Consider the following 24,310-nt stretch of genomic DNA (forward strand, 5'->3'; position numbering starts at 1 on the left):
AAAGATAACTGGGACCTTTATATACATTCCATTGAACCAAAGAATCCCCATAAGTTGCATTAAAGTTCCAATGTTCTGAATGTGTTGCACCTGCTCCACAACTGTAGGTTTCTGTAACCACCCTGGGTGTAGTTGCCATAATTTCGACTGAGGGGATGGCGATACTCATTTCATTTAAACCATTAGTGACTGACTATATGCCTTTTAACTGCCTGTATCGGTGGTCTGCGGGTGAAGAGAGATCGCGCAGCAATCTCTCTACATACATTGCTGGCGCCGGCTGTTTCTTACAGACAACACCCGGTGGCAACAGCTCTGATCACCCGCGTGGCTAATCGTAGTGGTTAACCCTTTTAAATGCCACCGTCATTTCTGACAGAAGCATTTAAATGCCCCAATCGATGGTCACAGGTTGCTGTGTGGTTGTCATGGCAGCCGGGGGCTTTCTGAAAGGCCCCAGGGCTGCCATTGCAGAGTGCCTTTAGACCCATTCCTGTCAGATCACACTGTAATGTAATGCTATGGCATTACATCTTACTGCAGGAGCGATCAAAGCATCACAAGTTAGTGCCCCCTCTGGGGCCTAAAAAAAAGTAAGAATAAGTTTTAAAAAGTTTTAATAATTAAAAAGACCCTTTTGCCATATTTGTAAAAAAGAATCTAAATAATGAAACAAACTTCCGATATATGAAAGTAATGCGTTATTTAACCTGCACTTTGAACGTAGTCAGAAAAAAACAAAACGGCAGAATTGTGGTTTTTTTTGGTCACCCGGTCTCCAAGAAATAATGTAATAAAAAGCGATCAAAAAGTTGTATGTACTCCAAAATGTTACATACAAATTGACGCTTGCACAACTATGTCAGAGAAAAAATAAAAAGGTATGACTGTCGGCAGAAAAGAATTTTTAAAAATGTAAATGTCTTTGAAAAAATCGGACTGACCCATAGAATAAAGTTATTTTTGTTGCAGTGTATACACCGTAGAAGCGTTTCATTCCACTTTTTAAAAAGTTTTTCAGTACATTATGTGGCGCAATTAATGGTGCCATTGGAAAATACAACTTGTCCTGCAAAAAATAAGCCCTCACGCAGCTTTGTCAATGGATAAATAAGAGTTAAGATTTTTTTAAAAAGGGGGGCGGAAAAAACGAAAATGGAGGTAAAAATGTAAGTAAGTAAAAATATTACCCCTTTCTGATGGCAGTGCCCCTTTAACCCTTAGAGACCAGTTTTTTTTTTTTGTTTTTTTTTAATCTTCCACTTTAGTTTTTTTCCTCACCCCTTTTAAAAAGTCTTAACTCCTTTATTTATCCATTGGCATTGCTGTCTGAGGGACGAGATGTTTTTTGTGGGACATGATAGAAGTTTTCAGTACATTAACTCCTTAATGACATGGCCCCCTTTTTTTTTTTTCATAGTTTTTTCGTCCCCCCCTTAAAAAAAATCGTAACTCCTTTACTTATTGATGTTGCTGTATGAAGGCTTGTTTTTTTGCGGGACGAGTTGTAGTTTTCAATGGTGCTACTTAAAGTACCATATAATGTACTGAAAAAACGTTTAAAAAATTCTAAGTGGAGTAAAAGGAAAAAAAGATGACATTCCGCTATCTTTTAGTGCGTCTTGTTTCTTCGAACTGCAACAAAAACATCATAACTTTATTCTATGGGTCAGTACAATTGCTACGATACCAAACTTGTATAGTTTTTTCTTTTACTATATTTATTTTTTTTTCAGAGACATTTAATTTTTTCAATTATTTTCTGCGGTCATTTTGTGCGCGCAATAACTTTATTTTTCCGTCGAAGTTCAGCAAGGGTTCGTTTTTTGCGGGCTGTCCTGTAGTTTCCATTAGTACTAATTCGGAATATGTACGACTTTTTGATCGCTTTTTTATTAATTTTTTTACTGTACTACTTTTTTTTTTTCAAAGACCTTTAATTTTTTTCAATTATTTTTTGCAGTCATTTTGTGCACGCAATAACTTTTTGTTTTTCCGTTTTTGCGGGATGCCCTGTAGTTAACGTTAGTACTTATTCGGAATGCTTGAGGGTTTTTTGTTTTTTTGTTTTTTTTAGGACTTTTTATTGGGTTTTTTTCTGGGAGACAGTGTAACTGAAAAAGTGCATTTCTAGCGGTCTTTATTTTATCTTTTTAAACGTTCGCCGTGCGGTGAAAATAATGCGCTACTTTGATAGATCGGACTTTTACGTACACGGCGATACCAAATAAGTATTTTTATTTTATGATTTAGATTTTTTTATTTATGGCTATTGCAAAAGGGGCTGATTAATTTTAAACCTTTTTTTTTTTTTTTTTGCAATAAATAAAGCTTTATTGCTCTAATTTCCACTTCTTTTCTTAAGTTGCCAACATGCGATGCTTTGATTGCTCCTGCAGTATGACGTAGTGCTATAGCATTACGTCATACAGCTTTTTGACAGGCAGTCTATCAAGCCACCCCACGGAATGGCTTAATGAGCAGTCTGCTAAAGCAGCCCTGGGACCTTTCAGAAGGCCGCTGGCTACCATGACACCTGCATGGCTCCCCTGATCTCGCTGCGGGAGTGGGCGGGCGTAAGGGACCCTGAATATTCAGTGGATTTAAATGCAGCTTTCGGAATTGACAGCGGCATTTAAAGGGTTCATAGCCGTGATCGGGCGCACAGCTGATTGCAGCTATTGCCTGCAGGTGTCAGCTGTAATAAACAGCTGACGCCTGCACTGTATGAAGAGAGGTCGCCCCACAACCTCTTTTTATACATTCCCCCCCGATGCTCCAGGACGTACCCTTACTTCCTTGGTCGTGAAGGGGTTAAAGACTGGAGTTGAAAAACACTGGTTATGGTGTATAAAAACAGTATAAATGTAATTTGACCACACGTGAAAACTACATTGTATTGTAGTGATCACAAAATTGTGACCGATTTGCTGTGGTTTTGACACATTTTCACAAAAATGTGAAATTGAAGGGCTATGGTTGGTTAATCCAGCTCTGGCTTTTGTTAGCTGACGCAGGGCTGAATTAACCAATCGGAGCATTAGCTTCCTGGAGGCGGGGTATTCAAGAACTGCTCTGTTGGCTTGCAGAAGGACTCGGCAGCCTGCAGCAGCAACTGAGGCCAGCGCAAGGTCCGAAACACCAGGGTAGGTAAATATTTATATATATTTTTTGAACATGTAGCCTAGCTAGGGCTTATTTTCGGAGGAGGGCTTATATTTGAAGCCTCCCCTGAAAATCAGGGGGAAGTCTTACTAGCAGAGAAACACGGTATCACTTGCTCTGTCAACTAAAATCCCTGCGCGAGTTCAAAATATTCCCCCATTTTCCTTCTCTAAAACCTGGTTGCGCCTTATCATTCGGTGCGTCTTTTATAAAGTGAAAATACGGTGTATATATTTTATATGTAATAAAAAATGTTATTTAATTTTGCATTGTAAGAGGTTCTGGGTTATGTTTTGTAGGTGTTATACGTAATGGAGTTGCACCAGAATCAGGAGAATGGCACGGCTGCTTTCACCTCCATTTCTGAATTTTTGCTCACTCACCCAGTTTTGAGCTTTGGCATCCAAGATGTTAGCCGTTGCCGACTCCAACATACAGAAGTTCTTCCTTCAGAGGTAGAAAGCGACAATGTCAGTGGAGGTATGTATTTCTTTAATTAAAAATTCCAAGCAAGCCAGCTATTGCAGAGGCTAAAACGGAGACCCAGGTCATACATACAGGATTTGATGAGGCTTTAGTCATGCTCATAAAAATCCAGTCACATTTCAGTCCCCATGCAAATTAATGGGGTAAATTTATACCTGCTGCAAATCTTCTTGTAATTATAGTTAAGCTCATCTAGTAGCCTGTTTCTGTCTCATGAATTCTATAATATACTTTCATTAACGTTTTTAAGATTGACAGAGGTAAAACTGTTTAAAATGCCATCCCCTCTGTAATCCACTGCCTATTGTTAGGCACTTATCTTCTCTAGCTACTATGATGATCAGACATTATTTGAGCCTCTTCCCTACAACTATCTTAACACAATGGCTTCCTGCACTCGCACTTCTATCAGTTCTGCATTCACTGTGTACATATCTGACTTTCCTGATGTTTTATTTATCTAGCCTGGTATGTGCACTTATTTTTATGTTGTAAGCAAACTTGCGTGATTCTTATTGGCTAGATCTCAATTAGCTGTTTTACTAGGTCTTGTGTGTTTGCATTGTCACAAAAGATATATGTAGAGATCTCTATATATCCTGTGGCAATGCAAACACACAAGACCTAGTAAAGCACTTTCTAAAGTTAAGTTCATTAAGAATTATGCTGCTTTGCCCACACTAAGATCGAGACACATATCATGCCTACAACAGAAAGATAACTGCACATTCCAAGTTGGATAAATCTAGCATCAGGAGCTGCTGAGATTGTGTACACACTTACTGCAGATCTGAGAGCTGTGCGAGTGTAGGAAGTAGCCTGAGAAGACCTCCCCCAAATAAGACCTGCTAATGTCCTATGTGTTACTGAAGCTGAAGGCCTAACAATAGGTGTTGAATTGAAGAGGGGCAGCACTTCAAACTTGATTTACAGTGATAAAAGAAAAAAAACACAATTGTTATATTACAAGATTGATGAGATGCACACATGGCCTATTACATGAGCATAAGTTATCTGAAAAGTTAGTGTCCCTTTTAAGGTCAGATTCGCAAAAATGTATTCGCCCATTCGATGCATAGATATTAGAGGCCATTGATTTTCAATGGGATTGTTCACATGCGCATATTCAGTGTGCAATTTAGTCATGCAAAATAAACTGCAGCATACTCCAGGGAAAGAACGCATCTTGAACTTCTTAAACTAATAGACCATTTTAATAGCTGAGAGCATCGGTGCGTGTGTTTTTGCACATCAAGAACGTACATTAAAGTACACTGATTCGCGCACAAAAACGCTTGTGCTCGTGTGTTTGACAGCTGACACCCACTTGCAATATTTGCCATCAACGCACATTGTTCTTCATAGCTGTCAAACCTTCTAGTGCTGCTGTAAATTCTGACAGCGGCATTTAGATGCCACAATTGGCGTTTGGGGGCCTCAATCGACACCCTTGCTATGAGATTGCAATGTGCCATTCAAATGTCATGGCAACCTTAGGCCATTAATGATTGCCTATGAAGGTATGCCTGTTGCACATCTTCATATACTGCTTGTCAAAATATAGTGTTGTATTAGATTGTATGAGTGATCAAACAATCATAGGTTTAGGTCCCGTTAGGGGACCAAAAAGAATGAAAAATAAGTTGTTAAAAAAAAAAAAGCTTTTAAAGTTTTAAAATATCTTTTTCCATATTTGAAATTAAAAAAATCAAAACAAAACCCAATAACCTATTTGGTTTCGCTGCGTCCATAATTGTCCGATCTAGTAAAATATTGCATTGTTTATCCCGAAAGGGTGAACATTGTCAGAAAAAGTACATGCACAACAGCAATTTATTTTTTGTCATCCTTAAAAAAAATATAGAGGCGGCTATCTCTTCTTGAGACAGCCAACCAATAGAGACATGGTATCACATTAGCTAAAGAAGAAGGATGTCAAATTTCAACAAAATCTCCTGTACACCTCTGTCACTGAAAAAGCGCTTCAATGGACCCAATCGCTATACTGCAAATTTACAAATAAACCTTACAAACTCCTAGCAGCCAATGCGAGGGAATATATTAACTGTGTTTACTCCCTTAGAACACGAGTCAGGACCTGTACCTCAGATCCAAATACAATAGCTCAGATTTTACGGACATCCTATATAAACATAAACCACAATCCCAACCCTCTTCACCTAGAGAATTCTTAAAACACCTGTCCCTCCCAAAACTCACCTCGGCCTATGATCAACAATTAAATGATTCAGGTACAGAGGAGGAGATAAAGAATCGATAAAGAACCTAAAATTTGGTAAGGCCCCTGTCCCTGATGGTTTCGTGACCTTGTGCTACAAAAAATTTAGTTTCCATACCGCATATCAAAAGCAAACACCTATGATAGCTCTTGCACTTGATATAGACAGGGCCTTTAATAGCCTTTCATGGAGCTATCTTTTTGCGGTCCTGGAAAAGGTGAGTATACATGGATCCTACGTCACAGCTCTCCACTCCTTATACTATTCCACATTTGCAACACTGAAACTACCATGCTCAGACCTGAGGCCAATCCATATTCAGAGAGGCACGAGGCAGGGGTGACTCCTCTCCCTGGCATTAGTATCCATGGAGCTCCTAGCCTGCATGATTTAGGAATAATCCAAACATAGCTGGAATTGCACAAGGGCACAAAGAGAATAAAATAAGTCTTTTTGCCGACTATATTTTCCTTACTCTAACCAGACCTCTCACTAGTATCCCAAACATAAAGGCTACATTGGATAATTTAGAGGCTGTGTCTGGGGTCTCAGTAAATATAGACGTGTTTATTAAATCTCCCCATCCTCCGCCAATATGCAAAAATTAATCAACTCAATTTTGGTTTTCTTCGTCCCCCACACTATATCACCTATCTAGGTATTAAAATCACCCCGACCCTGAGTTCCATTTACAAATGGAATTACACACTCCTGTTTTAGCACCCTCAAACTAGAAATGAAAAAATTGAACCAGTGCACCCTTTCCTGGGTAGGGCGCATAGACTCAATTAAAATGAACATACTCTATCTATTTAGGTGCCTCCCAATTAACAGGCCACCTCACAATTTATTTGGAAAAACAAGAGACCCCGGATTAAACAGAAAATAATGTACTTTCACAGAAGAATAGGGCAGCTATCTGTACCTAATCTACAATAATATTACTATGCAGCACAGATGGCCCAGATCTCCCCATCCCCTCGCTCCCCCATGTTTGCAGGCCTGGGATCTCCTTTCTGGGCGGAACTGCAGGCCTCCCTAGTGTCCCTTGTGGACCGGAGAGCTCTCTTTTTGGGACAAACAGTTCATCACATTTAAGATAACACACCTCTCACCTTCCACCTCTGTACAGTTTAGAAATTAAATAGACTTAAACACTCCTTAATCTCAGACCGTCCTCCACTACTCCCCATTATCCCACACCACGCTTTTCCTCCCAGCTTGTTAACAGATAGTTTAGCTTGGTGGCGAAGTAGAGAACTGATCTCACTACAATATTTTATTACACTAAATAGACCCATGACTTTTCAACATATCTTAGAAAAATACTCAGTTCAAGGCAACTTGTGGCTAGTAGCACGCCAGATATATAGCTTCTTGCAGACTGTTTCCTGAACTTCACTCTCAAATACCCAATACGCTGTTTGAGAGGTTGTGCGTCTGGTCACTCCTTCAACCTGGGATCATCTCTCTCCTCTATAATAATATGAATCGGCCCTCACATGAAGACAAGCTCCCATTCATGAGACACTGGGAGGAGGACCTGAACATATTGCTCTCCAGTGGTAAGATGGCACCACTGCTGTGCATTTATTGCCAAGGACAGCTGTCAGGTGACCCTGGCCAAAACCACCTACAAGATACCACACAGGTCATACTACGTCCCTATAACAATACGCAAGTTCTCCCCTACTACCTCTCCTAATTGGTTTAGAGGGTTTGGTTTTGCATACCTGGTGGACATGTCCAGTGGTAAGATCCCTGTGCAGGCAGATAACCAGTCTGGTTTTGAGAGTTTGGGGCAAGACATTACCCCTCAGATTGCCTGCTGGCGGACATACTGGGGGGGGGGTGTAAGTAAAAAGACCAGTAAAGTTTTTTACTAATTGTAAAAAAATAAAAAAATAAAAAAAAAAGGAATGCTTTAAATCACCCCTTTTGCCATATCTAAAAATAAAATCTAAATCTTAAAACAAAAATACATATTTGGTATCACCGCATTCGTAAAAGTGCGGCCTATCAAAGTAGCACATTATTTAACCCACACGGTGAACGTCGTGCAGGGAAGGAAAAAAACGACAGAAACAAGAATTCCACACTGGGATGTCATTATTTTTTTTTTCTTCTCCTGTGATTTGGATTTCAAATCCACAGCATATAAACTGTGGCAAATATTCCCATTCAGTTAAATGTGGCAGAGATTTAACATTGAATCAATGTGGATTATGCATAAAGGCCCATTTAGACACAACGATTATCACTTAAAATTCCCTCAAAAGCCGTCTTTTGAGCTATAATCGTTGTGTGTATCTGCACTGACATCGTGCAGTTTTCGTTAAGCCGTCGCTTATCGTTGTCTTTCAGCGTTATGAAAGACGACCATGAGCTTTATCAGAGATTCACAGCGGGATACAGCTGATACTATTGTTTAAGCTGTATCCCGCTCCATGATGACACGCTGGGTATGAAGAACAGTGCGGTCCAGCTCTGTTCTCCATACCCCGCTTAGCTGTATAACAGCCGGGCACTCTGAGCAGGGAACAGCTGGATGCAGAAGATAAGCAGAGACACCCCGCTTGTATTCTGCATCCTCCACTCGCAGCACAAAGTGATTGATCATCTTGCGCTGTAAATGACACGATTATCGCTCAAAAGTCACTTGAGCAACAATCTTTGAGCGATAATCGTTGTGTCTAAATGGGCCTTAAAATCAGTGAAAATTTCCACCAAGTAATTACAAACTAAATTTACAGATGGTAAATAAGACAGGAGGAGAGTAAAGAGGAATCTGATAACTGGAGAAAGGGGCCTTTTTCTACTTGGTAGCTTCCATAAATGCTGCCAACTCCAAGTGCATCCTCAAACCTGTATTGGTTTGTTTTTGTTCCTTTAACAAACGTTTTTATGTACTAAAAGGTCCTTTTTTTGTCGTTCCTCCCCCCTTCTATTTGTAGAGGATACATTGGAAATGGATGAAGACACAGCAGTTCTCATAAAGCTCTTTTGTGTGCACACAAAGTGAGTTATTTAACATTGCTTTTGCAATTTTTGGCATGTGCTTTTTACTTGTGCAGAATGTTATAAAGTTCTAACAACATGTCACAATTATAAAAGTTTAACATAATTTTACATAATTACTCCTTTGACTGAATTTGGAAGATATTCCTCACTGACATCCCTATACTATAATATTATTTAAAGGGTTCTCCTTATGATGGTAGAAACATCAGTTTACCTCCAAAGGCTACAAACATGTAAGAGAATACTTAACCGTAATTTTGTTTAGTGTAAGTAATTCTTGTCAGTTTAAAGTGAATTTTAATCAAAATCTATTGCGTTATTTAAAGGGGGTGTCCACCTTCTAATGATTTTAATGTTTATTCCGTTACAGAATAGGAAGTCATACAACTCTGGTCATAAACCTTTCTTTTATCTGTTCAGTGGCCCCTATTTAGAAAGTAGAATAATATAGTCAGTTATTTGTTGTGGGTCGGTGGGGTTTGAGGCGCATATTACCGCAGTGTGGAAAGTGCCTAAGGCTGCTCTCACACAGGTGGTTTTTTACGCACTTTATCACTTTGGTGGATGGTGAGATATGTTAAAAAGCTCTTAAAAGCATGCAAATAGAGCAGACAGCACATGAAAATCATGGCAATAGAAATGCTGCGTTTGAACGCTAGTCTGCAAAGTCCTATTGAAATCAATGGGGGCGTTGTACAGCATTTTAGTGTGGCGTTTAAAACCCTGCAAAAAGTAGTGAGTGTGAGAGTGACCTTCAAGCTCCCCCCACATTCAAATAGCAGTATTTGGTAAGTGTTTTGCTTCAGTATTTGGAACCTAAAACAAGGAATGGAACATAAAGAGAGAAAGTATAATGAAAAAGCTTTTGTATTTTGGGTCTACCCCTGATTTTGGCTTATAAATATACAGAAAGTGATGAAATGCTGCCATCTGAATGGGGCCTAAGGATGTATACCCTTACATTAAAAACCACTTGTGGTTGAATCTCTGACCAGCCACTGCTGCCACTAGCCACACAATTGGCAAGTTTGTGTTGTCATTGGAGTTTTGGATGTGTGAAGCCTATATGAACCACAACAAAAAAGCATAATGTATGCATTTCTTAGATGTGTTTACTGCATTTCACAAGCACATCAAAAATATATACAAAATGCCTTGTATGCCAAATATATAATTGCTTAAATAATGGCATGCCCAAGCCAGATTATTGCCAGCCCTTTTGAATGTAAATGTAGAATGTACCCCTATGGTGTTGGAAGTGTGGTTTTACTGTATTTCCAGGCCGTTTGGTCTGATTTTTGTATATTTGGCATAGTCAGAGTTAATGAAAAAATCATTTTAAAAGTACATTTTAAATATCCTGCATGTAAATATATGTTTATATAATTCATTATCTGGCCAGATTAATTACAATTCATAAATGTTGTTCACAAATGAAGTCATACGTTGGATCTCAATGAACGAAAGATTCAAGTTGGAAGTCTTTACTGGTATAAATTGTGTAATTCCTTAATGACGTGATCTATCAACAGACAGTGGGAACCTAAATTAGCTGTTTGATTGCAATCAGTTTGTGTGATTTAAAAAAAATATAAAAAAATCGCAGTCCATAATGTCACTCAGAAGTGTGCATGTCCCCAGATGCCTGTATGCACTCGACACAATATTTCGGTATGCACCTAATGAGATGGCGGATGGTAGCACGGGGATATCGTCACAAACCTGGATCAGGGCATCTGTGAGCCGCTGGACTGTTAGTACATAAGGCCATGCCGAGTAGCGGCACAAATACAGAATGTCCCAGAGGTTATCAATTTGATTCAGTTTTGGGGACCATGAAGAATAGCATCAAAGCCTTTGTCATCCAAGAGCCACCTACTAATTATGGCCAAATGAGACTTGGAATTGCCTTGCACTATGAGGAACTAAGGGCCCACTGTACTGGTGTATGATCTGACAATGACAGAGGATTTCATGCCAGTACCTAACGGCAGTCAGTGTACCACTGGGCCATCAGCTTAACTCTCCACGGATATGCCTATCCCTCACTGACCCACCCCCTAAACTGGTCATGCTAAGTGATAATGTAGGCAGTATAATGTTCACCACAGACTCTCCAGACTCTTTCCCATCTGTCATGTGTTCAATGTGAACCTGCTTTCATCCGTGAAGAGAATGGATTGCCAATGGCGCACCACTACAGGACGTCCAGCACTCAAGGCACCCTCTTGGAGTCTGTTTCTGTTGGGTCAATAACCTACAGACCACTAGCCTGTTGGATGTTATTTAGAAGGCTTGTAGCAGTGCTTCTCCTGTTTCTCCATGTAAAAAAAAAACTTCAGGTTTCAATGCCAGAGGAAACAAAGCTGCCCCAGAGAATCACCGAGTCACCTCCATGCTTCAGTGTAGACAATGGTATTTATTTATTATTTGGTAAGCATACGCTTCACAGATCCATAGGTCCAAAAAAGCTCCAGCTTGTCTATTGGTCCACAGAACAGAATTCCAAAACTTATGTGGCTTATTTCTATTATTTTGAGCAATAATGGAGCTGACTTTTCTTGTGCTGCTTGTGTTTTCTGTGTGCGTTGCATCCTTATTCATTGTGTTTTTAACATGCACAAAAAAAAACAAGAAAGCCCAATTGATGCCCCTCCCATAGATTTCCATAGGTAAATTTGGTCTGTGACATGAACAATAATAGAACATACAAAACAAAAACACGTCTGGATATGCCAATTTAAGTCCACGCGTCCATATTCAGTCGGTAGAACTGTTTGCAAACAGAAAATATGGGACCTAAGCCAGTTTCCCACTTAAACACATTTTCCTCAAGTCCAAGCATTCTCATATTGTATACCAAACTTTTATGTAGCACCGCATCAGGCACTATGGAAATATCAAGATATATGAGATCCATCGACTTTCCCCAGTCCAGCCTAGAACTTGTCTCCTCGTAGAAGCTGCCCAGATTGGTTTTACAGGAGTAATCTCTGATCAACCCATGCTGATAGTTAGACAGCTGTGTTTCTTGAGAGGATTGCATTTGTTAATGCTAGCAAATGCGGGGACACTTGTCCTCGCACATACTAGCTCCTATGCTGCTGCACAGGAGCTAGTATTGCTGGCTCACAGTGAGGAGGCTGGAGGAGATTTCTCTCTTCGTGCTCCCTCACCCCTCTCCGTTGTCATAACACAGCGGCCGTTCATTTGTGAACGGCTGCTATTTACACTGAGCGATCAGTGCAGCATAAACTATGGGCACTGAGCTGATCTTTCAGTGTAAAAAGGCAGCCATTCAGTACTGCACATCTGCTGTGTTATGTCAATGGAGAGGGGCGGGGAACATGAGGAGAGACATCTCCTGCAGCCCCCCGGCTCCGTGCTGGCTGCACTGTCAGCAAGCCAGCAATTCTAGCTCGCGTGTAACAGCATGGGAGCGAGGACATACAGGGATGAGTGTCAGTCATTGTTTGCCTGGCATTTGTCCCGTGTAAATGGGCATTAAGAAATGCTATCCTGAAGTGGAAACCCTTCATACATTTTACACACATGGAAGTAAGACTTACCAACCTGTATTTTCTGAGTTCACATATTGACACTGCATTTGCTATGCACCAGTCCAGTTGAACAGGCCCCATCATTATAAGAAACAATGGCTTGCCATCACGTTACTTAATTCCCTTAGAACTCGGGGGTGTATGCTATTGTGACCCAATGATTTGTCTATTTTTAATCTTTCTAAGGCCCCCTGCACACAGGCGGAACTTCTGCGGCAGGATTTCCCGCAGAATTTATGCCCGTGGAAGCTGCCTTAGGATTGCGTTAGAAAATGTAATCCTATGCAGGCGGACGCACAGAAATGTCACTCCCCGGCCGCTGGTTCTGCTCTGCGCATGCACATCAAAGAGCCGGAGCTGCGGGAGAGCTGAGCGCCGCACTGGTTCCTGCAGGGGCTCGGGTCGGGTATCGCTGCGAGAATTCTTGCAGCGGGATCTGACTCGGCTGTCTGCAGGCGGCCAAAGGTAGCTTGGCACCTCTTTTTGGGTTGGGTTAGTGACCGTTAATGGAGGGTTTACTTTATTTACTGCATTTCAACTTGCATTTCATTGTCTTCTATGAGTAGACTGGAGAAAAAACTATTTAAAAAATTGCTTCCTCCTAATCATCCTCTACAATTCTTCCCTCATTTTATACAGGAACAACACTTTTTCAGTTTTAATCTTTTTTTAATGTTTATGTAGTTGAAGTGCTTATGTAATGCTAATGACAGTTTAGAGTTACTTTTTGGCAATTAATCTGTCTCCACCTTTGTAGGTTCTTAGAGCTTCTTAACTGCTTTTTGTTTTAGTAGTTTAAATGTCGTCTTTGTTTATTGCTCCTTACATCTTGGCTACATTGGTTTTCTGATATTCCTAACCCTTTCATTCCTGTAGGCTATGTACTTCTCTCATTGAGTATTTAAGAAGCTTTTTAAAATGTCCCAATCAAGAAGGTTAAAAGCAACTCTTAGCTGATTGGACTTAAGCTAAAAGAAGCACAGAACACCCCCCCCCCCCTCCCCAACACGTTTTGCCAATGTAGTGATGTCCTCATAGTTCTGGGGTTACTAGAGACGTACCCAGCTAAATTGCTGCATTTGTTTTATAGCATAAAGGAGGGATTTTCCCGTTTAACTGATCAGTGAGTGACACTGCATGTTGAGCAGCCAATGGAGAGAAAGCTAACTATGCCATACAGGTGCTTAAAGCAATCATACAGAGTACCTCCCTTTTACATTGCTAATCTTGACGTGATGATGTAATCAGCTTAGCGAATGACAGTTCGGCCTTTCCAGGCATGCTAAATGTGTCCTTTCCAGGACTTTAATAATCTTTATTTTCAGGGACCTAGTTCTATTTGACAAATGCCGCAGAATATTAGTTGAATACCATAGCCTCCATAACATTTTTGAGTGTCTAGAAATCAAGGGTTTGGAAATGCACCACTTAAACTTCTGAACAGTTTTACCAATATATCTCAGCACTAGGGCATGTTACTCCATATACACGTTTTGTAAAAAATTAATCAAGCACCTAGGAGGAGGCGTTTTTGCTGCAAAACGTGTCATGCAGTTATAGATCTGCAAATGGCTAAAGTTATGACGTGCTTGAGATGAGCAGTCTTGCCACTTAGGTTCCTCAAAGTGTTCTCACCCTTGGACTATAGAAAGACTACTTGTGTGTAATGGACTTTTTTCACTTGTGTAGAGCTGGTTGACCACTAGACATGCCTCTACTATGCAGTCAAAGTGAATTTGCCCAGTTGAGTTTCAGCAGGGGTGCATTATTGGAATGCGAGATGCTAAGTGGTTGTATCGAATTTTCCACCATTTGGACTTTTTTGACCAGGCAGAAGGTATTGGGACCAGTGGATGCGTGAGGGCACGCACACAGGGCAACCGGGTTCAGGACGCCCTCGACAGACCACAAGTAGAGGATCGTCTGATCATCTGACAAGCTCGAGTAGCTCCAACTATTTTGTCTGCCATCCAGAGACAGGTAGTACTACAGATGCAGGCCCCTGTATCTGTCGGAAACCGTTTCCTGGCGCTTGGTTGAAGGACGTTTTGTCCCATTTTGTGTACTGCTTTTGACAGCCACCCACTGTTGACTCCGTTTTCAGTGGGGTAATGAACAACAAAACTGGACTTCTACAGAATGGAACCAGGTTGTCTTCAGTGACGAATCCAGGTTTAGTTTGGACAATTATGACTGCCGTGTTCGTGTCTGAAAACCTAGGGTTGAGCGTCTCAATTCTGCCCTTGCTATGGAGCGGCACACTGATCCCACTGCTGGTGTGTTGGTCTGGGGGAGGGGGGGGGGGGGCATCGCATAAGACTGTCAATCACCACTCATTGTACAATGACAGTTCAGCAGTATGTTCAGGACATCCTTCAGCTATATGTATTATGTCTCATGGTCGGGCTTCCCTGAAGCATTTTCTAGCAGGATAATGCTTGGCTCCACACAAAAAGGGTGTTGCAGGAATGCCTCCACAACATTATCACACTTATCGTAAATAGGATATATTTGGGGCCAACTTCGACAGCCTACAAGTGTACATCATCTAGAGGCTTCGTTTCAGCAAATGTGGACTTTTATGCCTCTATGCACACCCGTTTTATATATTGTAATCAAGCTAGAGGCGGCCCAACAGGGTACTAGAGCCTTCATGCCCACCCATGTCACATCATGTATCCAAGCTAGAGGCGGTACAACAGAGTACTAGAGCATCCATGTGCACCCATGTCACATCATGTATCCAAGCTAGAGGCGGTACAACAGGGTACTAGAGCATCCATGCCCAACTGTATCACATCTTATAACCAAGCTGGAGGCGGTACAACAGGGTACAAGAACCTCTTCAAGAGGTCAGTTGTCTGCAATAAATCATCCCTTTGCTCTTATATTGTAATTACTTACTTTATATCAGTGTTACAATCGCTTATAAAGTTTCATTCGCTTCTGACAACTCCATCTAGGCGCTGGATTTTTTTTTTTGTAACAATGTGTGTTTAATGCTTGTGCTGCTATCTGTTATTTCCTGCTTTATTTGATAAATTCTGGTATCTACTAGATTGGCAAATGTAGAGTTCATGATAAGTAGTCAGAAAGAGCATGTCCCACAGGGATGAGAGCCAGTATGTTTGTTTGAACTTGGGTAGTTTTTCTATTTAGGACAAGGGACTGACAAACAGGCTATGCACTACATAATCTCATACATTCTGACCTCTCCTGTATGTAATGCTTGGGTAGTGGGTAATGGCCCCTTTTAGATTCTAATATGATAGATTTGGCTAAGACTACTTCATGATATTTATGACCTGGTGAGTATAGCCATTATAGGTTCATATACAGTGGTGCTGGGTTCTTCCTGCTCATAAGTAAACTTGAGCATTCCTCAGCTTTTTTATGCTTCTTTTAAACATGTAACCTGATAGCTCTTCTTTGAAACCTCATGAACAATAGATTGTATTCTCTTTGGAAGGATGTTTCATCTGAGCAGTTTCTTCTTGCTTTTGAATATTACCCTGCTGGAAAACCCCTCTATTCCAGTGGAGCTGGTTGTTTGCTGCCGTGGGCTTTCTATAGATGTTGGTTTGAATGCATCCATTCTCATCCAGTGAGATGTCCAAATCTAAAGTGAATATACTTTCCGTGGATATCACAGGTAAACCACATACCAATGTAATTGTTCAAAGTGGATATGAATTCCTCAAAAAGTGCCCCTTCTCCATCCCATATGATAAGCCCGCCATCGATGTATCTGCCCAGAGCAGTATGTGACTTGTGTAGAGTTCCATCTCATTAAAAAATACCACTGTGGTTTCCCACCACGCGAATGATAACTTTGGGTAGCTGCTGTGTCCGATTTTTTACAAAAAGGGGTTTTCAAAAATAATTGTGTGAGAATGAAGAGTAATAGTTTTTTTCCACAAACCTATTGTGAGGGAAGAGATGTGTCCCGTGTGCATATTAAAAAAAAAAAAAGTATAACAACTGTGTGGCTCAGTTTGTGCTGAATATTACTGTAGAGACTCTACATCTATGCTGGCGAGTAATGAGTTGCTGGGCATGGTAGTGTCATATATTTTAGCAATGGTGTCTTTCATATCTTGAACTTTGTGTGCTGACAGAGTGTCAGAATATCATACAAATATACACTTGTGTTCTGGGTTAATTATCATTGCACAGTACTACTGCTCTGCCTGGAACTGAAAGTGTTTTTATGCAATTTAGGAACCTCATAACAAAGGACGATGGTGGGGTGAAGGCAATTAATAAATTTCAACTGATCACTGGATAATAGGTTGTTGATATGAGCTTGTCCTTATAGATGACTAGCTGATATACCCGGCTTCGCCCGAGTTAATTTGGTACTGGTGTTTATCTGGTGTTCACACGGAAAATTTTATGAAGTTGTCGTTACTTTAGAGATACCGAGGAAAAAATATGTTCACCATTTTGCCTGGTTCTTTACGTTACCCAGAAAACACCACGTGGAGGTAATCATACGACGTTTCCTTTTATATAAAATTACATCAGAAAGTGAGAGAATTAGATTATGTACGTAATATTTGGACGCTAATTCTTTTGCGCTTAGAATTAAATAATCGAGTTGGGACCTATTAGCTTTTCCTATTTATGACATAATCAATGCTCGTGCCAGATTTCAAGTTTCTATGACATTGAGAAGTTAGAGAATTAGACTTCGTACGTAAAATTTGGACACTAATTGTTTTGCGCTTAGAATTGAATAACCGAGTTGGGACCCATTAGCTTTTCCTATTTATGACCTAATCAATGCCCGTGCCAAATTTCAAGTTTCTATGACATCGGGAAGTGAGAGAATTAGATTACGTACGTAAAATTTGGACGCTAATTCTTTGGCGCTTAGAATTGAATAACCGAGTTGGGACCCATTAGCTTTTCCTATTTGACATAATCAATGCCCGTGCCAAATTTCAAGTTTCTATGCCACCGGGAAGTGAGAGAATTAGATTCCGTACGTAAAATTCTATTTTAATCTGAATGGAGGAGAAAACTGCATTTGTCAGATGGAACTGGATTCCCACAAAGAAATTCTGAACGAAAAATTGCTGCGCAAGGAGGCACACTGGATCTTCCGCCTTAGGAGTTAGAGCCCTTTGGGCCTAAATGCAGGATTTTCTTCAACAATCATTTGAAACCAGCTTTTGTAAATGCTATTTAGTTCTATGATTTTGTATAACTATTGATAAGGCTTTGGTTTTGTAATATAGCACCCCCATAATCGCCTAACAGCTTTCCACGTGGTTAGCTTTGGCCACATTGAAAGCATTAGAAGTAGAAAGAACAAAGACAAAACAATTCATAAGGAAAGTAGGAGTAAGATGCTGATCACAGACTAAAATGTTTCTACACAAATGCACAGAGCATGGGAAATAGAAATTAGAGCTTCTAACATAGGAAGAGAATTATAATGTCATAGTGTTACCATGCAGTGCGCGCCGCTCCGGCGTCCTGAAGCCCTGACGTCGGGGCTCTCCTGGCGACTTGGAGCGGCTGGTGTGCCGCGGCGTGGGCGTGTCCGCCCGTAGGGTGCCGCCCGCACTCATCCACCTTTCTTATGCAGCAGTGGGAGAGCTGGCTCCTCCCACTCTCCACCCCTGGGGCGGAGTCTTTTGTTTATAAGGCTGGCAGTGACCTGAGCTCTCTGCCAGTTATTGGTTCTGCTTGCATCTAGTCAGCCTGTCTCAGTCTATGCTAGTTGCTAGTCAGTCTCCTTCTAGTTGCCTGTCAGTTTCCACCACCAGCCTTGCTTTGCCTTGTAAGTCCTGTTGGTCTTTTCCATCTGCCTCTCTGTCGGCACTCTGTCCCCCCATCAGTTAGTTTCTTCTTGTCAGTCGCCAAGCCCCTAGCCAGCGCAGGGACTGCCGTCCAGTTGTCCACCTGGGGTTAGCCAGGGCCGAGGCAAGTAGGCAAGGACAGTGGGGTGCGGGGAAGATCAGGGCACCCCACCTGGCGCTCGGGGGGTCAGAGTGCCGTAACACATAGGCATCACTGAAACGTGGTGGGATGATGCATATGATTGGAATACAAGACTTAAAGGATAGAACTTTTTTTATGAGCGACAGACCTAATAAAAGAGCTTAAGGTATTGCATTATTTTAGGAAAGCATACATCTCCACAGAAATTGAAGCTACAGAGCATGGTAGTTCTGTAGAAACTGGGTAAGAAAACAAGGGAAGAATAACAGAACGGACCCCATTGTGAGGGTTTACTATTTTGCCTGGAGAAGCAGAAGATATGGATGACCTCTTTCTACATCAGATGGCCAAGCTCTCAAAAAAGCATGATCTAGTGATCATGGGAGATTTTAACTATCCAGACATTTTTGGGAATCTCTCTCAGGCAAAAGTAATGGGTCCTACATATTTTTATCCGCTCTTACTGACAACTTTATTTTCCAAAAGGTCGAAGAAAAGACCAGAATATCTGCTAGTTTGGACCTAATTTTTACCAACAAGAAGGAAATGATTGAAGAAGTATGGGTGGCTGGGACCTTAGGAGGCAGAGACTATGCTTTCCTTGAATTTTAATTAACAAGGGGAGGAGGAAGATCTTAGAATACTTGGACGTTAAGGTTGGATTTCAGAAAGACAGATTTTAATGGACTCAAAGTGGGTGGGAGGAATCCAATGGCTTGATGATCTGTGAAGGACCGAAATGTACAAAAAGGCTGAGAAATATTGCGAAATGATATTCTCAAAGCACAATCATTAACCATCCCTAAAAGAAAGAATGCATTTAAAGAGACCAGGATGGATAAACACAGAACTTGCGCACATGTTAAAAAGGCCGAAAAATGTTTATCAAATGGAAAGAGGGGGGGATATCTAAAGAAGAATGTAATGCGGTCTGCAGAAACTGTATAGCAAGTGTCAAAAAAAACTGCTAATAAATAAGTTTTGCAACAGAGGTTAAAAACAATGTGGTAGGGGGTGTGGCCTGGCCAGCAGCGGGAAAAGCCGCAGCAAAAAGAGCTCCTGCACAGGACCGTCCTTTTGGACCCGTAGCTCAATAATAATCCCCGAAAGGAGATCTAAAAGGCACCCAAAGACCTGCCCCAGCGGATCTTTTTGAGCCGAGGCACGGCAGATTTGAGACAGAGCGGGAGAGGGGCCTACCTGAAGGGCTGAGACCGCGGACTGGAGTGCCGGACGGGACGAGCGGGGAGGAGGCCTGGAAGCACTAGCCGGCGGAAGCGGAGGGTGCAGGAAAGCCAAGGAGCCTCACGGCGACCTGAAAGCTGCCCATCGGGAGGGGAGGAGGAGGAACTCAGCCGGACGAGGTGAAGGAGAAAAGGGGAGCAAGGAGAGGGAGCCCCGTGCAACGGTCACGGCCGGAAGAAGTTCCGGCCCTGTTGCTGGTGACCTGGGAGGTAATAAAAAATCCTGGCCTCAGATAACCTCCACCGGCAGGCAATTGAAGAGGACCCCACCACGCAGCTCACAACAGAAGAGGACATCCGGGGCACAAAGGAAACCACAGTGAGTGCCATTTTGCCTCTACCCTCCCCCTCCTAACTCACACTCCTCAGCATTAAGGGTATAAACCAGGTGCTGAGAGAAAAGACTGCCACAGTACTATTAGCAGGCCTGCAAACAGCGGACTTGGACCACATATATTTCTCCACAACCTGCTAAAATTTACTGGCCACAACAACTCGGCTACAACAAGAAATATTCCCCACCAAAAAACAGCCTCCACTTAACCAGGGGACTTAGAGCCCTAAATTTTGAAGAGTCACCTCTCTAATCTATCCGTGATACACAGTGGACAATTTTTCTGCTACTAAAGAAAGACTAACACTAATCAACACCAAATGGTGTAGTCATTATACCACCTATCCAGTAGACACATTCTCGGAGGTCCTATGCCACTATATTGACCCCCGACCGTCTGGTGGAAAGTGATACCATTAAGCTGCAACACACAAATCTACGAAATATCTGACCTCTACTGTAAAAACTACCTACTATGCCAAAATACGGGAAATACTGTAAGACAACTCCGCACCATACCATATCCAAACCAATCCCGAAAATCTTCCGTCCTTCACAAACCGCAGAGATGGAGAGCCAAGACCAAGACCACCCAACCACATCTCAGAATAACGACCCGATCCTGCCAAACCTACTCCAAAGCAGCTCCCGATTTCTCAATCCAAGACATTAAAGATTTATACGAAAACATTCAACAACTATTCAAAAAAGAATTGCTAGGAGCTATATCCGAATTCTCCAAACAAATACAAGAGCTGGGTCAAAGAGTCGATGAAATTGAGAATAAAACCGATGAAATCATAGAAGCAATGGATCTTGACAGAAATCACATCAAGGAGAATCAAGAGAAAATTGAGCAATTAGAACTTAAACTAGAAGACCAAGAGAATAGATCAAGAAGAGCAAACCTCCGCATAAAAGGATTACCAGAACGCTTCACATCATTTAAAGAAACCGCACTAAATATTTTTCAAGCCTTAGTACCACAGGCAGACCCAAATCTCTTTAGAATGGACCGTATCCATAGAGCCCTTAACAAACCCCGCAAACCAAATTAACCCCGGGACATCATACTAAAATTTCACTATCCAGAGGCTCGAGACATGATCCTCGCAGCAGCTAGAAACGTGTCCTCAATACCAGGAACTGAACAAGGAGTATAGCTGTTTGCAGACCTAGCACCATCCACTCTCGAGCGCAGACGACGACTACGCCCCATCACCCTGGCGCTACTAAAAGCGCAATTGCGACATCGATGGGGCTTCCCATTCATGCTGTCCTTCCAAATTGAAGATCAAGTACACATTATCCACACATTGTCCGAAGGACATTAATACTCCTGGCTGCAAACATACTACTCGAAGACTCTACAACGACAAGACAACAGCCCGCATTTTCTCAACGCCCAGAAAGACACTGGGAAAATAGACGTCGGAGGCGCAGCACCAGATCTTCACAAGAAACCGAAGCATAAATACACCGACCTCAACGACTTCTTTACGGAACTGTAATGTGTATTGTCCTTAAATTTACACTTGAAAAGTTAATTCTCTATAGGCCTTACAGGTTTTCCTCGAATCTCAAAAATAATCTCGTTTGTTAACGTTGCCTTATAACAATAGTAGAGCTTAACTAAACACTGTGTTGCAATTCATGCGGCCCATAGGCCGCAACTAGTTTACAATATTATCACTATTGTCACCACGGATAATATGGTGGTCAACTGGAATATGCGATTCCGGCTGGTCCACCACAAGGACCCCTGTCGCATCTTTGTTATTTTTCTAATGTTTATGACCTACTTAAAGGTTATTAGTCAAGTTTACTTATTTGTTTATTTGTTTCAGGGTATCTTTTCTGATTTCCAAAACTATACTCCAAATCTCACAAGAACTCTAAAGCTCCACTCATCCCCAAAAAACAGATCTCATACACGATCGACAAACACCAGCATCCCCACCCTTATAAAACACCATGTGTAGAATACTAAGTCATAATGTTCAGGGCCTTAACTCCCCCAGCAAACGCCGAAAGGCTTTCATAGACTATGAAAGGCATAAACTAGATATAATCTGCATACAAGAGTCCCATTTCTCAACTACATCCAGTCCAAAATTTTTCAACCCCCGTTACCAAACCCACTACTACGCTCGCTACGCCACTAAAAGCAGAGGGATATCTACCTTCTTCCGCAACTCCCTCCCATTCCATCTGATCGATTCCCTGATTGATGCTCAAGGACGATATTTGATCCTTATAGGAGAACTCTATAACAATAAACTCTGCATTGTCAATACATACGCACCAAACGAAAATCCAATAGATTTCTTATTAACAATCTGTGGTATTCTCCTGCCACTAGATTACACTAGATTAATATGGTGCTGTGATTTTAACTTCACTATCGACCCCAGAATCGGCTCTATGTCCCAGACTCCACTCCCAAGGGGGAAAAGATTGAGGTGCAGACTCAAAGAAGCATTCCGATTACTAACCCTATCAGATACATGGAGGAATTTCAACCAACATAAGAGGCTACACCTACTTCTCTCTGGCCCACAAACACTACAGATTGGACTGGATTCTCACCAACTCATTGACCCTTCCACTAATGTCCTTTTCACGCCACTTGGTAACGGCATGGTCGGACCATGATGCTGTCTGAGTTACTATTTTCTCCCCAAACACCAATTCCTTACACGTGGAGACTATAAACGAAGCCCTCCTCACCAACCCTACAATAGTCACCACCATACAACAAAAACTTGAAGACCATTTCCAACATAACGGTCCCGGTGATACAGAAGTAGATATCAGATGGCTAGCACATAAACCCGTGATACGGGGGGCCCTAATCTCCTTATCCTCACAAAGAAAAAACTAGAGCCCAGACCACACTAGAACATAAAATCTGCAAACTTGAGATAGCATACACACAGCATCCCTCATGCTACTTGAGAAAAACCATTTAGGACACCAGACTAGAATTGAATACCCTGCTAACCCACAAAACGGAAAAAGCGTTAGCCTGGACACAAGCCACATATTTTCAACTCACAAGTAAGCCAGATAAACTAGCAAAAAAACTCAGAGAAAAGCAAACCACCAACGTAATCCTAAAATTCAAGCAAGACGTGGTCAATTAACCTCCAACCCTGACAAAATGTATAAATCATTCTACCACTATTACCAAAAACTGTATACAAACCACCTTAGAGACACATATCACTGAATTTCTAGACCAACTCAAACTACCCCGCTTATCCAAATCAGGACTTCTGAGTCTTAACACTAATATTACTGAAGAAGATGTTGACTGGGCAATCAAACGTCTCAAACGAGGTAAAGCCCCAGGACCAGACTGTTTCACATTGCTATACTATAAAAAATTCGCCCAAATCTTAAAGCCCTATCTAGTTAACCTATTTAACCATATACTTCGGAGAGGACACATACACCCAAACTTTCTACAAGCCCTTATCACAACTATCCCTAAACCAGGGAAAGACCAAACCCTTCCCTTCAACTATATACCAATCTCTATTCTTAATATAGATTTAAAATTATTTACATCCATAATAGCTAACAGAGTAAATGGTCTACTCCCTGCAATAATACATCAAGACCAGGTAGGATTTATTCCAGGTAGACAAGCACCAGACAATGTAAGAAAAATTCTTAACCTTATAAACTACGCAAACACACACAAAACTCCCATGTCATTACTGGCGCTAGACATAGAGAAGGCCTTCGACTCCCTTTCTTGGGCCTATCTCCAATTAGCCCTTCGGAAACTGGGTTTTACAGGGCCTTTTCTAAACGTTATAGCAGCACTCTACTCCAATCCCGTGGCATATCTTAAAATTCCCTCAACCCACCCAACCCCAGTTCAAATTCTAAGAGGAATATGACAAGGCTGCCCACTTTCACCAGCCCTTTTCGCTGATGACTTAGTCTTAACCATAACCAACCCATTGACCTCTACCTAACCTAATGGCGTTACTAAATAAATTCAGCCTTATTTCAGGTCTTAAAATAAACCTGTCGAAATCAGAAATCCTTCACTCCAACACTCCATCGAATACACAAAAACTAATTGAAATCAACTTTCAATTTAAAACCCAACACCACTACATATCCTACCTAGGGATTAAACTTACAAACTCACCATATACCTTGTATAAATGGAACTACGAACCACTCTTTAGACAACTGACCCTAGACCTAATAAGATGGAAAAGCCCATACCTCTCATGGATCGGACGTATCCACAGTATCAAAATGACCCTACTCCCAAAATTACTGTAT

At 41.4% G+C, this 24,310-nt stretch overlaps 1 protein-coding gene across 1 annotated transcript in view; it reads left to right on the plus strand.

Moving 5' to 3' along the window:
- EDC4 (enhancer of mRNA decapping 4) overlaps positions 1–24,310 on the plus strand; it is a 226,702-nt gene that overhangs the window by 104,624 nt on the left and 97,768 nt on the right. The window contains exons 12-13 of the mRNA XM_066582703.1: positions 3,465–3,645; positions 8,846–8,909. Coding sequence (XP_066438800.1) covers positions 3,465–3,645; positions 8,846–8,909 — 245 coding nt within the window. The remainder of the gene's footprint in view (positions 1–3,464; positions 3,646–8,845; positions 8,910–24,310) is intronic.

The sequence above is a fragment of the Eleutherodactylus coqui genome, chromosome 11 (genome assembly GCF_035609145.1).
Source record: "Eleutherodactylus coqui strain aEleCoq1 chromosome 11, aEleCoq1.hap1, whole genome shotgun sequence".
NCBI lineage: Eukaryota > Metazoa > Chordata > Amphibia > Anura > Eleutherodactylidae > Eleutherodactylus > Eleutherodactylus coqui.